This window comes from Phoca vitulina, unplaced genomic scaffold (genome assembly GCF_004348235.1).
Source record: "Phoca vitulina isolate PV1807 unplaced genomic scaffold, GSC_HSeal_1.0 scaffold99, whole genome shotgun sequence".
Classification (NCBI taxonomy): domain Eukaryota; kingdom Metazoa; phylum Chordata; class Mammalia; order Carnivora; family Phocidae; genus Phoca; species Phoca vitulina.
Window position 1 is genome coordinate 2,884,101 of NW_022589802.1, and position 17,795 is coordinate 2,901,895.

The window sequence follows — 17,795 nt, forward strand, 5'->3', positions numbered from 1 at the left end:
TGGCATGAAACCCGAATGGATTTGTCACCGAAGTACTAACAGGTCCTCTCCACTGGTAATTCTGTGGGAACAGATCAAAGGTCCTCTCACAACACCGAGACCAAGTTTGGTTAATTGCAGTGAGCACACCTTCAGGTGTCAGGCCTGTTTGGCATTTGCATGGAGATGACCAGGTCCAAGTCCCTGCTTCAGGCAGCTCACTGGCTGGAGCAGCACTGTCCAGCGGAACTTTCCGTGATGATGGAGATGTTCTTTGGTCCTGTCCAACACAATAGTCGCCTGTCACATGTGGCTACGGAGCACTTGGAATGTGGCTAGTGTGGCTAAGAAACTGCATTTTAAAGTTTTTATTGAATTTTACTTTTAATGACACAGCCACATGTGGCTAGTGGTTACCAGGTTGACCATAAGGGACAAATGTTGGGGCGCCTGGGTGGCTCAGTCAGTTGAGCATCCGACTCTTGATTTCAGCTCAGGTCATGATCTCAGGGCTGTGGGATCAAGCCCTAGTGTTGGGCTCCACGCTCAGCATGGAGTCTGCTTGGGATTCTCTCCCTTTCCCTCTCCCTCTGACCCTCCCCGCCCCCTAAAAAAAAAAAAAAAAAAGACAAACCTAAACCCCTAACTGGGATGGCTGTACTTTCAGGATGAACTAAGTGGAACACGTGGGAGGGAGTGATTAATTCATCAAACCCAAATGCAAGGCTACTGGGGGCACATCAGGTGGAACCTCTCGTGGATCGGACATTTCAATCAAGGCGTTGGCAGGTGCTGGATCCCAGCCAGTTCTAACAAGGGCCTGCTGTGTCTTGTTTCACAGGCCTTATTAAAATGCACCCTTAGCTTTAGACACCAGTCACGGTGGGTCACGTTGCAATATGAGATCAAGTTTGTGTTTCCTCCCAAGGGGACAAAATCTACTTCAGGACAGACAGAAGCTGCTAGGGTGTCTGTGGGTAGAACCAGCACTTTGCTTATCAAATGGATCTTCTTAAGGGCACGTACAAGTCCATGGGTAACATCTCCAAAATTCTGCCTAATGTCAAAGGACATTTTCAGACGGGCGTTACCAGCTCACTACATGCCTTTTCCATGAAAAATTCTTTGTGGTCCTCTGCACTGGAATGAGGCAACTTTTCTGCTGAATACTTGAGCACTGGCCCCCCAGGTACAGTGCTTTGGGGCTTGTAAATTTAACCTGCAATGAATCAGCCACTTTCTAATAATGTGTGCCTGGTGCCCGAGGGTGAGTCAGTGTCATTAACGTGGAGGGTTCCTGTCTGCCTACACCCAACGTGAGTTGTTAGAGATTGCATACAAAAGATCTAGAACACGACCCTGTTTTAGGCCACTTGAGGTATGGTATCTCTCATGAGAATACTTGTTCACATCTTGATTTTGGCAGCTGTGCTTGATTGTAGACGCCGAAGAAGTCTTAATTAGCTCTGGATGTGGATTGATGCTGAATGGTTTTGTCCACAGATGGTTTGGGTCCATTGAATCCAAGGTCACTGAGGGTTTAGTAAATACTGCAAAATTGTGTTCTCTTGCTCTTAACTCTTGATGACATAGCAGGATGTACCAGCAAACAGTAGGGGAATGGCTCAGGCCAAAAACATATTGTTACTTGTGCAAGAAGTTAATTGGAAGAATGAATGTGTGCTTGCAATTCTTGGGTGAGAAAGTAGGGATAGAGTTTTGAAGGAAGACCCAGTAGAATGATTGCCTTATGATTTTGGAGGGGTTGATCCAGAACTTTTAAATTGTCATCGTAAGAGAAATATCTGTACCTGATTCAAATAAATCAGAGAAGGCTTTAAATTAATAATACAATGCTCCTTCTCCCTGACCCCTATTCTCATTCTTTTTAATGGACTTCATTTTTTTATAGCAGTTTTAGGTTCACAGTAATATTGAGCAGAAGATAGAGTTTTCATATACCTCCTGCCCCCACACATGCACAGGCCCCTTCTTATCAACACCCCCCACCAGAGGTACGTTGGCTATAGTTGATTAACTCGAAGTCCCTACTTCAGGGTTCACTCTTGGTATTGTAGATTCTGTGGGTTTGTACAAATTTATAGTGATGTGTATCCACCATCAGAGTATCATACAGAATCTTTTCACTGCCCTAAAAGTCCTCTGTGTTCCATGTATGCATCCCTCCACCCCAACCCCTGGCAACCACTGACCCTTTTATTGTCTCCATAGTTTTGTCTTTCCAGAATGTTATATAGTTGGAATCCTACAGTTTGTCACTTTTATGATTGGCTTCTTTCATTTAGTAATATGCATTAGAGGTCCCTCTATCTTTTCATGGCTTGATAGCTTTTTTTTTTTTTTTTTTTTTTTAGCATGAAAGAATATTCCATCGTCTCGATGTCCCACAGTTTATCTGTTCACCTACTGAAAGAATCTTGGTTGCTTCCAAGTTTTGGCAATTATGAATAAAATTGTAAACATCTGTGTGCAGGTTTTGTGTGGACCTAAGTTTTTAACCCCTTTGGGTAAATACCAAGGAGTATGATTGCTGGATTGTATGGTATATATGTTTAGTTTGGTTAGAAACCACTAAATTGTCTTCCAAAGTGGCTGTGCCATTTTGCATTCCCACCAGTAATTAATGAGCTTTCCTTTTGTTCCACGTCCTTGCCAGCACTTGGAGGTGTCTGCAGTTTGGGCCATTCTCATAGGTGTGTAGTGGTAGCTCGGTTTTGTTTTTGTGTTTTTTTCCAAGTATGATTAACATACAGTGTTATGCTAGTTTCACGTATACATTCTAATGGTTCCACAGTTCTGTACATTACTCAGTGCTCATCCCCATAAGTGCACTCTTCATCCCCTCCACCTGTTTCCCCCATCCCCTCCCCATCCTGTCTGGCAACCACCAGTTCTCTGTAGTTAAGAGTCTGGGTTTTTTGTTTGTGTCTTTTTCTTTGTTGTTGTTTATTTGTTCATTTGTTTCGTAAATTCCACATATAAGTGAAATCATATGGTATTTCTCTTTCTCTGACTGGCTTATTTCAGTTAACATTATACCCTTGGGTCCATCCATGTTGTTGCAAATGGTGGGTATTCATCCTTTCTGATGGCTGATTAATATTCCACTCTACTCTGTTAATTTTACTAGTCTAAATACCCTTTATAAGTGAGATCATAGAGTATTTGTTTTTTTCTGTCTGGCTTATTTCATTTAGCATGATGCCCTTTTTTAATGGCTGAATGATATTCCTGTGTGTGTGTGTGTCTTTATCCATTTATCCATCAGTGGACACTTAGGTGGTTTCCCTGTTTGGTTATTGTGAATAATGCTGCAATGAACGTGGGGGTGCAGAGATCTCTTTGAGAGAGTGATTTCATTTCCTTTGTATGTGTACCCAGAAGTGGGATCACTGGGTCGTAGTAGTTCTAGTTTTCATTTGTTGAGGACCCTCTGTTTTCCATAGTGGCTGTACCAATTTACTTTCCTACTAACAGTACATAAGGGTGCCCTTTTCTCCACATTCTCGTCAACACTTACCTTGTCTTTTTGATACTAGCCATTCTAACAGGTAGGGGCTGATCTCACTGCAGTTTTGATTTGCATTTCTCTGATCATCAGTGATATTGAGCATCTTTTCACATGCATGTTGGCCATCTGGATATCTTCTTTGGAAAAGTGTCTATCCAGAACCACATAAGTGGACCTGGATCCTAGGTCTGCAGGGGATGATGAGGCACCAGGGGCAGCTGGGGTGCAGCCCATTTTTTAATCAGGTTAAGTTTTAAGCATTCTTTGTATATTTTGGATAATGGCTCTTTATTAGATGTGTCTTTGGTAAATATTTTCTCCCAGCCTGTGGCTTGTCTATTCGGTCTCTCAGTAGTGTTTTCCACAGAGCAGAAGTTTTTAATTTTAATGAAGTCCATCTTAACAAGTTTTTCCATGGATCATGCTTTTGGTGTTACAGCCAAAAAGTCATTGCCAAACTCAAGTCATCTAGGTTTTCTCCTATGTTGCTTCTAGGAGATTTATCATTTTGTGTTTTATATTTAAGTCTGTGATCCATTTCGAATTAATGTTTGTGAAGGATGTAAAGTCTAAGTCTAGATTCTTCTTCTTTTTTTTTTTTTTTTTTTGCAGGTGGTTGTCCAATTGTTCCACTCCATTTGTTGAAGAGACTGTATTTTCTCCATTGTGTTGCTTTTTCTCCTTTGTAAAAGATCAGTTGACTATATGGGTCTATTTTTGGGCTCTCTAATCTGTTCCATTGATCTGTCTCTCTTTTGCTAATACCACACTATCTTGATTACTCTAACTTTATAGTAAGTCTTGAAGTTGGGTAGTATCCTCCCACCTTGTTCTTTTCCTTCAATATTGTATTGGCTATTTTGGGTCTTTGTCCTCTCCACATAAACTTTTCAGTTTCTCCATATCTACAAAATAACTTGCTGACATTTTGATTGTGATTGCATTGAATCTATAAATCAAGTTGGGAAACTGACATGTTGACAGTATTGTGTCGTCTTATCCATGAACATGGAATATCTCTCCATTTATTTAGTCATTCTTTGATTTCTTTCATAACAGTTTTGTAGCTTTCTTCATATAGATCTTACACATATTTTGTTAGATTTATACCAGGTATTTCTTTTTGGGGGCTGCTAATATAAATGGTGTTGTGTTTTTAATTTCAAATTCCACTCGTTCATTGCTGATATATAGGAAAGTGACTAACCTTGTATCCTCCAACCTTGCTGGAGTCACTTATTAGTTTCAGGAGTGTAAGGAGGTTTTTTTGTTGTTTTTTTTGGTGTGTGTGTGAATCCTTTTGGATTATCTACATAGATGATCATTTGCTCTTGAACAAAGACCGTTTTTATTTTTCCTTCCCAATCAGTATATCTATTTCCGCCCCCTTGTCTTGTTGCAGTAGCTAGGACTTCCGCTACGATGTTGAAAAGGAGTGGTGAGCAGGGACATCATAGCCTTGTTTCTGATCTTGGAAGGAAAGCTTTAATTTATCACCATCAAGTATGGTGTTAGCTGTAGGGTTTTTGCAGATATTCTTTTTCAAGTTGAGGAAGTTCCCTTCTATTCCCAGTTTACTGAAGGTATTCCATTCTTTTAAACAGTATTATAACATTTCATTGTATTGAAGAACTAGGTTTTATTTAATTCTTCTTCTTTGATGAACACTTGGTCTGTTTCCATTTCTTTTTGCTATTTTAAGCAGTACTGTTGTGAACAACCTTGTACATACCTCTTTGGGCACATGTGCAAGTATTTTTCTGTAACAAATACCTAAAAGTACAATTGCTGGGTTGAGAGATACGCATATTTAAATAATTTTAATTTTTTAAATGTTGAAATAATTACAAACCTATAGGAAACTTGCAAATACAGTATAAGTCACTTCCCTCCACCAAATCATCTGAGAGTAAGTTGCTTCCCTGATGCTCCATCACTACCCCCGCCAACATCTACAATATAACCTGAGGGTACATTTCCTTCAAACAAGGACATCCTTTTATATATCCTCAACATAACCATCTGGATCAGGAAATTAATGTTGATGTGTTACTACCACCTAATCCTTAGACCCAATTCAAATTTCACCAGTTGTCACAATAATGTCTAATAGAAGGAATTCCCATTTACTGATCACCTAGATTTCCCAGTTTTACCACATTTGCCCCGATATGTATAGGTGTGTCTAAATATTTTTTCAGAATCATTTCAGACTCCGTCACAAGCATGATGCTCATTACATCTTAATACTAAAGCATGCATTTCCTAAAAACAAGGACACTTTCTTCCCTGAGCACAGTAAATCCATCGAGATCAGGAGTTTGACATTGATCCTATATTACCATCTGGTCAATAGACCTCTTCCAAATTTCATTGTGTGTCCCAATAATGCTCTTTATAGATTCAGGATCCAATCCAGGATCACCTGTTGGATTTAGCTGTCACAATTTCCTTGATCTCTGGGATTGCCGTTCAGTGCTGAAAGCTGTTACCTCATGTTTTGTCCATTTTATAGTGTTTACAGTGGAAGGGCTAATCTGACACCAGTTCTCCATCATAGCAAAAAGCAAAAGTCTGCTTCAGAATTTTAGAAGCTAGGTTATTAAATGCTATGACTATTTTCTTGGTGGATTATATGCTTTATAAAATACTGCACTTTTCCTATTTAGAGATTGGGATCTTGAGTTTCACCTTGTCATATTAATATTGCCACATCTGTTTCCTTCCTGTTAACCTTTACCTGGTATATATTTCTCTATTATATCATATATTTCTATATATGTATATATATATTTCTATATTATATCTTGTCAACAGCATATAGTTATCTTTTTATTCCATTTATCTTTTGATAGATTTACCCTCTTTACACTCATTTTTTTAAACTGATATAATTGCACATATTCTTGTGTTAAAGTTCATGGTTTCTGTTTAATATGTTTCTTTCTGTTTGGTGACTTTAGTTGGATTGATTTTTAGTTGTTGGTGTTGACCTTTTTTTCTTGAATGAGCTAGAGGTTATATATCCTAAATATCTCTTCTATATCCTATACATCTCTTAATATTTTTTTTGCTCTGGGAAATGGATTTTTAAAAATAAAGTTTATTTTTAGAACAGTTTTAGATTTACAATGCCAAGCTAGTACAGAGAGTCCTCATATCCTCCATATTTGGTTTCCCCTATTTTTAGCATTTTACATTAGTGTGGTACATTTATCACAACTAATGAACCAATATTGATATACTATTATTAACTGAAGTCCATACTCTATTCGGATTTTCTTTGTTTTTATCTAAAGCCCCCCTTTTTTTGTTGTTGTTTGTTGTTCCAGGATCCAATCCAGGGTACCAGTGACCTGCCATTATTATATCCCCTTAGGTTCTTCAGGCTGTGCCAGTTTCTCAGACTTTAGTGTGTTTTTGATGACCTTGGTTTTGAGGAGTACTGGTCACGTATTTTGTAGGATTGGAATTTGTCCTATGTTTTTCTCATGATTTTACTGGGGTTATAGGTTTTAGAGGGGAAGACCACACATGTATAGTGGTTGTCTCATCCCCTCATATCAAAGGTATGACTCATCACTGTTGATGTTAACCTTGATCTGATGGAGTGTTTCTTAGATTTCTCCACTGTAAAGTTACTCTCTCCCCCCACCTACCTTCTCCTACTGTAATCTTTGGAAGGAAGTCAAGACTTATGGAGTGGAGAGTTACGTTTCATCTCCTTGAGCTAGAAATCTCTGTATAAGTTAATTTGAATTCTTCTTTTTTAACCCTTTTATGTATTTGTTTAATGTATATTTATATCAGCATGGACACATGAATATTTTATCCTTCGGATTATAATCTAATACTATTTTGTTGATTAAATTGTTCCAGCTTTAGCTGGGAGCTCTTCCAGTTGGCCCTGTGCTTCTCTGACATATACCCATAAATATCAGTATTTTAAAAAATACTTCCTGGTGCTAGAAGATGCTACAAACTCATATATTTCTTGTTCCAATCCTAGAATCTGCCATTTCTCCAAGGAGTTCTGTTTTTCTTTAATTGGAGAATGGTATTTAGAAACCAAGATCTGGGTGCTAGATGTGCTCGTTGCTACCGGGGTGTAATTGCTTCTAGGCCATCTCAGGTGACAGAGCGAAGGCATGTCTGCATACTAGCTCATATACACACACACACACACACACACACACACACACACACACGTCTATAAGTATTTCTATATGTAACCATCTGTGTGTATATTAAGCTACACATGATTCATACTGAGGTCTCCAACTCTAATTGATCATCACATGGATCATTCTAGCCTCTTTTTTAACTTTTTTTCTTTTTCTTTAAATTCAATTAACATGTATTAGTTTCAGAGGCAGAGTTCAGTGATTCATCAGTCTTTAGTAATACCTGATGTTCATTACATCACATGCCTTCCTTAATGTCCATCACCCAGTTACCCCATCCCCCCACCCCCCACCACTCCAGCAACCCTCAGTTTGTTTCCTGAGATTAAGAGTCTCTTATAGTTTATCTCCCTCTCTGATTTCATCTTGTTTTATTTTTCCGTCCCTTCTCCTATGAACCTTGTTTTGTTCTTAAATTGGACATATAAGTGAGATCATATGATAATTGTCTTTCTCTGCTTGACTTATTTCGCTTAGCATAATACCCTCCAGTTCCATCCACATTGTTGCAAATGGCAAGATTTCATTTTTTTGATGGCTGCATAATATTCCATTGTATATATATACACCACAACTTCTTTATCCATTCATCAATTGATAGCCATCTGGGCTCCTTCCATAGTTTGGCTATTGTGGACATTGCTGCTATAAACACTAGGGTGCAGGTACCCCTTCGGATTGCTGCATTTGTATATTTGGGGTAAATCCCTAGTAGTGCAATTGCTGCGTCATAGGGTAGCTCTATTTTCAACTTCTTGAGGAACCTCCATACTGTTTTCCAGAGTGGCTGCACAAGCTTGCATTCCCACCAAAAGTGTAACAGGGTTCCCCTTTCTCTATATCCTTGACAACATCTGTCATTTCCTGACTTCGTAATTTCAGCCATTCTGACTGGTGTGAGGTGGTATCTCATTGTGGTTTTGATTTGTATTTCCCTGATGCCCAATGATGTTGAGCAGTTTTTCATGTGTCTGTTGGCCATTTGGATGTCTTCTTGGAGAAATGTCTGTTCATGTCTTCTGTCCATTTCTTGATTGGATTCTATGTTTTTGGGGGTTGAGTTTGATAAGTTCTTTACAGGTCTCAGATACTAGCCCTTTATCTGATATGTCATTTGCAAATACCTTCTCCCATTCTGTCAGTTGTTTTTCAGTTTTGTCGACTGTTTCCTTTGCTGTGTAGAAGGTTTTTATCTTGATGAAGTCCCAATAGTTCATTTTTGCCTTTGTTTCCCTTGCCTTGGGAGATGTGTCTAGCAAGAAGTAGCTGTGGCCAAGGTCACAGAGGTTGCTGCCTGTGTTCTTCTTTAGGATTTTGATGGATTCCTGTCTCACATTTAGGTCTTTCATCCATTTTGAGTCTATTTTGTGTGTGGTGTAAGGAAATGGTCCAGTTTCATTCTTCTGCATGTGGCTGTCCAATTTTCCCAACACCATTTGTTGAAGAGACTGTCTTTTTTCCTTTGGATATTCTTTCCTGCTTTGTGGAGGATTAGTTGACCATAGAGTTGAGGGTCCATTTCGGGGCTCTCTATTCTGTTCCATTGATCTATGTGTCTGTTTTTGTGCCAGTACCATACTGTCTTGATGATGACAGCTTTGTAATAGAGCTTGAAGTCCAGAATTGTGATGCCGCCAGCTTTGCTTTTCTTTTTCAACATTCCTTTGGATATTCAGGGTCTTTTCTGGTTCCATACAAATTTTTGGGTTATTTGTTCCATTTCTTTGAAAAAAGTGGATGTATTTTGATAGGGACTGCATTAAATGTGTAGATTGCTCTAGGTAGCATAGACATTTTCACAATATTTGTTCTTCCAATCCATGAGCATGGAACGTTTTTCCATTTCTTTGTGTCTTCCTCAATTTCTTTCATGAGTGTTCTATAGTTTTCTGATATAGATTCTTTGCCTCTTCAGTTAGATTTATTCCTAGGTATCATGGTTTTGGGTGCAATTGTAAATGGGATTGACTCCTTAATTTCTCTTTCTTCTGTCTTGTTATTGGTGTATAGAAAAGCAACTGATTTCTGTGCATTGATTTTCTATCCTGCCACTTTACTGAATTCCTGTATGAGTTCTAGCAGTTTTGGGGTGGAGTCTTCTGGGTTTTCCACATAAAGTATCATATCATCTGTAAAATATGAGAGTTTCACTTCTTTGCCGATTCAGATGCCTTTTTTATTTTATTATGTTATGTTAATCACCATACATTACATCATTAGTTTTTGATGTAGTGTCCCATAATTCATTGTTTGCTTATAACACCCAGTGCTCCATTCAATACGTGCCCTCTTTAATACCCATCACTGGACTAACCCATCCCCCCAGTGCCTTTTATTTCTTTTTGTTGTCTGATTGCTGTGGCTAGGACTTCTAGTAGTATGTTGAACAGCAGTGGTGATAGTGGACATCCCTGCCGTGTTCCCGATCTTAGGGGAAAAGCTCTCAGTTTTTCCCCATTGAGGATGATAGTCGCTGTGGGTTTTTCATAGATGGCTTTTATGATATTGAGGTATGTACCCTCTATCCCTATACTCTGAAGAGTTTTGATCAAGAAAGGATGCTGTACTTTGTCGAATGCTTTTTCTGCATCTATTGAGAGGATCATATGGTTCTTGTTCTTTCTTTTATTAATGTATTGTATCACATTGATTGATTTGCGGATGTTGAACCAACCTCGCAGCCCAGGAATAAATCCCATTTGGTCGTGGTGAATAATCCTTTTAATGTACTGTTGGATCCTGTTGGCTAGTATTTTGGTGAGAATTTTTGCATCCATGTTCATCAGGGATATTGGTCTGTAGTCCTCCTTTTTGATGGGGTCTTTGTCTGGTTTGGGGATCAAGGTAATGCTGGCCTCATAAAATGAGTTTGGGAGTTTTCCTTCCATTTCTATTCTTTGAAACAGCTTCAGAATAATAGGTATTAATTCTTCTTTAAATGTTTGGTAGAATTCCCCTGGAAAGCCATCTGGCCCAGGGCTTTTGTTTGTTGGGAGATTTTTGATTACTGCTTCAATTTCCTTACTGGTTATGGGTCTGTTCAGGTTTTCTATTTCTTCCTGGTTCAGTTTTGGTAGTTTATACGTCTCTAGGAATGCATCCATTTCTTCCAGATTATCTAATTTGCTGGCATATAGTTGCTCATAATATATTCTTATAATTGTTTGTATTTCTTTGGTGTTGGTTGTGATCTCTCCTCTTTCATTCATGATTTTATTTATTTGGGTCCTTTCTCTTTTCTTTTTGATAAGTCTGGCCAGGGGTTTATCAATCTTATTAATTCTTTCAAAGAACCAGCTCCTAGTTTCGTTGATCTGTTCTACTGTTCTTTTGGTTTCTATTTCATTGATTCTTTCTCTTCTCCTGGTGGGTTTAGGCTTCATTTGCTGTTCTTTCTCCAGCTCCTTTAGGTGTAGGGTTAGGTTGTGTATTTGAGACCTTTCTTGTTTCTTGAGAAAGGCTTATATTGCTATATACTTTCCTCTTAGGACTGCCTTTGCTGCATTCCAAAGATTTTGAACAGTTGTGTTTTCATTTTCATTTGTTTCCATGAATTTTTAAAATTCTTCTTTAATTTCCTGGTTGACCCATTCATTTTTTAGTAGGATGCTTTTTAGCCTCCACGTATTTGAGTTCTTTCTAACTTTCCTCTTGTGATTGAGTTCTGGTTTCAAAGCATTGTGGTCTGAAAATATGCAGGGAATGATCCCAATCTTTTGGTACCGGTTGAGACCTCATTTGTGACCCAGGATGTGATCTATTCTGGAAAATGTTCCATGTGCACTCAAGAAGAACATATTCTCTTGCTTTAGGATGAAATGCTCTGAATGTATCTGTGAAGTCCATCTGGTCCAATGTGTCATTGAAAGCCCTTGTTTCCTTGTTGATCTTCTGTTTAGATGATCTGTCCATTGCAATGAATGGGGTGTTAAAGTCCCCTACTATTATTGTATTATTATCAATGTGTTTAATTTTGTTATTAATTGGTTTATATAATTGGCTGCTCCCATGTTAGGGTCATAAATATTTACACTTGTTAGATCTTCTTGTTGGATAGACCCTTTAATTATGATATGGTGTCCTTCCTCATCTCTTATTAAAATGTAATCTCTTATTAAAATCTAATTTGTCTGATAGGATTGCCACCCCAGCTTTCTTTTGATGTCCATTAGTATGATAATGGTTTCCACCCACTCACTTTCAGTCTGGAGGTGTCTTTAGGTCTAAAATGAACCTCTTGCAGACAGCATATCGATGGGTCTTGCTTTTTTATCCAATCTGATGCCCTGTGTCTTCTGATTGGGGCATTTAGCACATTTACATTCAGTTACTGAAATATATTAATTTAGTGCCATTGTATTACCTGTAAAATCACTGTTTCTGTATATTGTCTCTGTTCCATTCTGGTCTGCGTTACTTTTGGGCTCTCTCTTTGCTTAAAGCATCCCTTTTAATATTTCTTGCAGGACTGGTTTAGTGATCACAAATTCTTTTAGTTCCATTTGTCCTGGAAGCTTTTTATCTCTCCTATTTGAATGACAGCTTTGTGGGATAAAGTATTCTTGGCTGCATATTTTTCTCATTTAGCACCTTGAATATATCATGCCGGTCCTTTCTGGCCTGCCAGGTCTCTGTGGATAGGTCTGCTGCCAGTCTAATGTTTCTACCCTTGTAGGTTACGGACCTCTTGTCCCGAGCTGCTGTCTGGATTTTCTCTTTGTGTCTGAGATTTGCAAGCTTCACTATTATATGTTGTGGTGTTGACCTATTTTTATTGATTTTTGAGGGGGAATTCCCTGTGCCTCCTGGACTTGAACGTCTGTTTCCTTCCCCAGATTAGGGAAGTTCTCAGCTATAATTTGCTCCAATATACCTTCTGCCTTTCTCTCTCTTTTCTCTTCTGAGATCCCAATTATTCTATTGTTTAACTTGAGGGTATCATTTATCTCTCGAATTCTCCCCTTGTGATCTAGTAGTTGTTTATCTCTCTTTCTCAGCTTCTTTTTTGTCCATCATTTTGTCTTCAGTATCACCAATTCTCTCTTCTGCCTCATTTATCCTAGCAGTTAGAGCCTCCATTTTTGATTGCATCTCACTAATAGCCGTTTTGATTTCGGCTTGATTAGATTTTAGTTCTTTTATTTCTCCAGAAAGGGATTCTCTAGTGTCTTCCATGCTTTTTTCAAGCCGAGCTAGTATCTATATAATTATTATTCTGAACTCTAGGTCTGACATCTTATTTATGTCCATACTGATTAGGTCCCTGGCAGTCAGTATTCCCTCTTGTTCTCTTTTTGGAGGTGAGTTTTTCCATCTTGTCATTCTGTCTAGAGAAGAGTAGATGGATGAGAGAACAAAATACTAAAATGACAACAATGACCCCAGAGAAATATACACTAAACAAATCAGAAGAGACCTGAAACTGAAAAATAAAAATTAAAAAAAGAGAATCAGGCGAACAGAACAGATCCATACACATTGGATCCTGTGTGTATTGTTTCATTTGTTAGAAAACTAGATCCTAAAATTGTAAAGAAAGAAAAACTTATATATGTATAAAAATAAAATTACATACAATGAAAGGATAGAATGTAACTGTAAAAATGGAAATTAAAAGACAAAAAAAAGTATAAAGTGACAGGTGAACAGGACAGAGCAATAAACTAGATTCTGGGTGTATTTTGGTCTCTTTGTTAGAAGAAACTGCATCCCAAAATTGTAAAGAAAGAAAAACTTAGGGCGCCTGGGTGGCTCAGTTGGTTAAGCGACTGCCTTTGGCTCAGGTCATGATACCGGAGTCCCGGGATCAAGTCCTACATCGGGTTCCCTGCTCAGCAGGGAGTCTGCTTCTCCCTCTGATCCTACCCCCTCTTGGGCTATCTCTCTCACTCTCTCTCTCTCCCTCTCAAATAAATAAATAAAATCTTAAAAAAAAAAAAGAAAAACATATATATACAAATATAAAACTAAATACAATGAAAGGATAGAATGTAACTGTAAAAATGAAAATTTAAAAAGACCTAAAAAAGAGTTGATAAAATAAGAAATTGGGTGTAAAAGGAATGAGAAGAAAAGTTAAAATTGAAAGACTTAAGGAATCAATGGGGAAAAAAACCTGTGAATTCTATGTACTTTATTTCCCTAATGCTGGAATTTTGCATTTCTCTATGATCGTAAACTTGGTCTTAGCTGGATGTTCTTGCTGATCTTCCATGGGAGGGGCCTATTGCGTTGATTCTCAGGTGTCTTTGCCCCAAGTGGAATTGCACTGCCCTTGCCAGGGGCCGGGCTAAGTCATCTGCTTGGGTTTGCTCTCAGGAGCTTTTGTTCCCTGCAAGCTTTCCGTACAGCTTTGGAGGATGAGAGTGAAAATGGCGGCCTCCCCATCTCTGCCCCGGAGGAGCCGAGAACTCGGGGCCCCACTCCTCAGCCCCCAGAGAAAAGCAGTCAGTCATTCCCGTTCCCCAGTCTCTGGCCGCACTCCGTGCTCACCCGGCCTGTGACCGCGCATTTCTGTCTCTGGCACACGACCCTGTGTGGAGTCTCTAAACCCAGCAGACTCCTGTGGTGGGCTCCCGATCTGCTCCTTCCGGGGTAAGAAGGGGAGTCTCGCTGAGGTTCTACTACTCCCTGGGCCGCTGCTTGGAGAGCAGTGGCTGGACTATGCCACAGTTTATGGTATATGGCGACCCCGAGCTGAGAGCCCACTCCTGGGCTCACTGTTTGCCACCAGCTTCCCTGCTGCGATGCTTGGGAACTCTGCTGCACTGAGGCATCCCTGGTCTTCCTGTAACCCTAGGGATCCTGAGACCGCACTGTCCCACCTAGGGTTCTGCCCCTGCTTAGCCACCTGAGTGATGTCCCTCACCGGAGCAGACCTCTAAATGTTCTGATTTTATACTCAGCTGCTATATCACTTTTCAGTAGCTGGCTGATGGAGGCTCCCTCCCCTCATGGTTTATCTTCCCATATATCGCCTGGGATTCACTTCTCTGCACCTCCTGCCTTGCAGAAAGTGGTCGCTTTTCTATTTGTGGAGTTGCAGCTATTCTTTTCTTAGTTCTCTGGTTGAGTTTGCAGGTGTTCAGAATGATTTGATAGCTATCTAGCTGAATTCCTGGGACCAGACGAAACTAAGGTCTCCTACTCTGCCATCTTGGACTTCTCCCATTCTAGCCTTCTCTTACCGATAATTTCCCTCTCCAACAGTGAGAAGCCTGGCTTCTACAATTCATCACCCATTTACCTATTTGTTCAGTTCCAGTATACATACATAGTAGTTTGAGAATTGATAATATATATACCCTTGTTGGAAACTACGTGCCCATCTAGGGGAAATGATAGCTGTCAAGTTCAAAAGCAGGCAGAGTTGGGCATATGGCTCTACTTCTGAGAACAGATTCTCTTGTGAAAAGCTTTTCCCTCAAGCCTTTTAAGTGATGTGTAATCAGAGCTGCTAATCTAGATACGGATATTGGGGTCGGGGGGAAGGTACCCTGGATTGACACAATTTGGTGCAGCATTTATGAGATGTGGAGTGGGATGTAAGAACCTGGCTCATTATCAGTGGAGCTTTGGACTCCAATATTCCTTGTTGCAAAAGCCATACATACTATGGAGAAGGCTTTTTTGTAAGATTGTGCTTCGTGTTCTGTACAGTTGAGCCTTCAGCCTTCTAGTGGACTGAAAACTGTGATCATTAAATTTGGTGAGATTAAACCCTACATGATCTCAAGATCCTTAACTATATCTGCAAAGACTGTTTTTCCGTTTTGCTTTTGGTGGAGATAAGTTGTTTGTAGAAGGAGATCAATTCAATGTGTCTTTGGATGGCTTCTACCAACTTCCTTTCATGGTATTAACCTTCATGACACCCTCTAAAGGGAAACAACCGTTACAAGAAACTATTTCAATACAATTTTGTTTTATGCAAAAATAATTAAATTTTAAAAATCTTTTATTTTTTAGGATCTGGGGACTCTGATTTACGTCTGGAGGATGCATTGAAAGAAACTTCCTCAGTAAAGCGTGAGTAGTAAATCAAATAAACTATTAAAAACAAACAGTAGTGATTAATATGCACCACCCACTCAGAATACACACTCAAGGAAAACATTTTTTTATCTGTATTGATCGGATAAAATATGGGTGTCATAAATTGCATTATTTAAAAGAAAATCTGAATATTTAACATAATTTGTTTCCTTTGTGAAGAATACCACACAACGTGTAATAGCTAATACAGCATTTTCTCCAGCAGTGGCCTCAGAAGACTGCCTTTCCCTAGCTCAGGAAAAGATACTTTGAAGTGAATAAGAGATTTGTTTTTCCTTCTAGATTTTTTTTTAATATAAATGGCTTTTCTTAAAATGGTGTCTATACGTAATCTCTCAAATGCTAAGCTTTGTCATCAGTTTCTCTTTACGTTTTTTTGAAGAAAATTAAACCATTTTTTTTTTTTTTAAGTGTGAAGGTTAGAAAGTAAAGCCGAGATTTTGTGCAACCCACCCCCCCATCCTACAAATGTCACTCCCATCCCGGGAGGGAACTGCTGAAGTCCGTTTGGGATCTGCTGGTCCCATATGATTTTCTATGCTGTTACGTACATCTGTACACATAGATTATTCAGTGTTTTTTTGTTTTACATAACGTGTAAGGCTTTTTAATTTAGTTATGTGTGTATTACTGTACAACTTTTTTTTTATTTAATATGTACTGAAGACCTGAATAAATGTATCTGTCTATCTGTATTAATTTCCCAGGGCTACTGTAACAAAGTATTATAAACCCGCAGGCTTAAACCCACAGAAACATAGTCTCTCAGAGTTCGGGAAGCCAGAGGTCCAAAATGAAGGTGTCAGCAGGACCACGCTCCCTCTGAAGGCTCTTATAGGGGTTCTTTTTGTTGGATTTAGAACCCACCTGGATAATCCTGCATGATCTCATCTCAGTATCCTTAATTACATCTGCAAAGACCGTTTTTCCAAATAGGGTCTCGTTTATGGCATCTGGGGATTAGGACTCCACTATATATTTTGGAGGCCACCATGGAACCTACTACATTATCCATATATCCACATCTTTATATCTATACTTCAGATGTAAACTTGGGCTTCATGGAGCTGGCATTCCAGTGGTGTGGCTTTGGCCATGGCCAGTGCTGCCATTTCCTTATCGGCCGATGTGTGATTTGCTTTCATTTTGCGTAATTACAAATAGGGCTTCAGTGAACATTCTTGCCCATATCCTTTGTGTATAAGTTCAGTGGAACTACCAGGCTGAAGGGTATACATACTTTATATTTTAATAGAGTCTGCCAAATTGTTTCCAAAATGAATGTACCATTATGTATTCACTGAATACTGTTGAGTTCCTTTGCTCCCAGATCTGCACATCACCAGATTTTATTAATCAAAGGCATTTTACCAATACGATGGACAAAATCTTATTGCTTATTATGCATTTTCCTCATTCTGGTGAGATGGAGCATCATTTCATATATTTATTGGCCATTTGTATTTTCTTCTTTGGTGAATTATCTGTTTCATATCCTTTCCCCATTTTTCTGCTGGTGTGCTTGTCTTTTTTTTATGGGTTTGAGGGCTCTCTGTATATTCTGGATTGAGAAAGGCAGGGGCTCTGGAGCCAGCCTTCCTGCGCCTGAACCCTGCCTCTGCCACTTCCACCTTGGGTGAGTCATCTGACTTCTCTGTGCCTCCGTTTCCTCGTGTGTTACATGAGGTTAATAATAAGCCCTGCCTCCTAGGATTATTATAAGGATTAGATGAGATGGCCCATATGAAGCGCTCAGCACAGGACTGGTATGAGTTCAGTGCTCAGTAAGTGTCAGCCATTATTATTGTTCCTTGATTTGACTGTGGCTGAGTCTCTGGTGTAAGTCAAGCATACATGAGGAATGCATGCCTGCTTAAACTGATCAACACACTAAAAGCAATTCCTGTCAAAATCCCAGCTAGAGTTTTTGCTGAAACAGACAAGCTGATCCTAAAGTTCATACGGAATTCAAGGGACCCCAAATTGCCAAAACAGTCTTGGAGTACCTCGGTGGCCCAGTCAGTTAAGCATCCAACTCTTGATTT

The 17,795-nt window shown here is 39.2% G+C and overlaps 1 protein-coding gene across 2 annotated transcripts in view; it reads left to right on the top strand.

Annotated features, from left to right (window-relative positions):
* Positions 1-17,795, top strand: part of CD99L2 (CD99 molecule like 2) — an 87,130-nt gene that overhangs the window by 39,589 nt on the left and 29,746 nt on the right. For both annotated transcript variants that reach the window (XM_032397469.1, XM_032397468.1), the window contains exon 2: positions 15,664-15,723. In XM_032397469.1, coding sequence (XP_032253360.1) covers positions 15,664-15,723 — 60 coding nt within the window. The remainder of the gene's footprint in view (positions 1-15,663; positions 15,724-17,795) is intronic.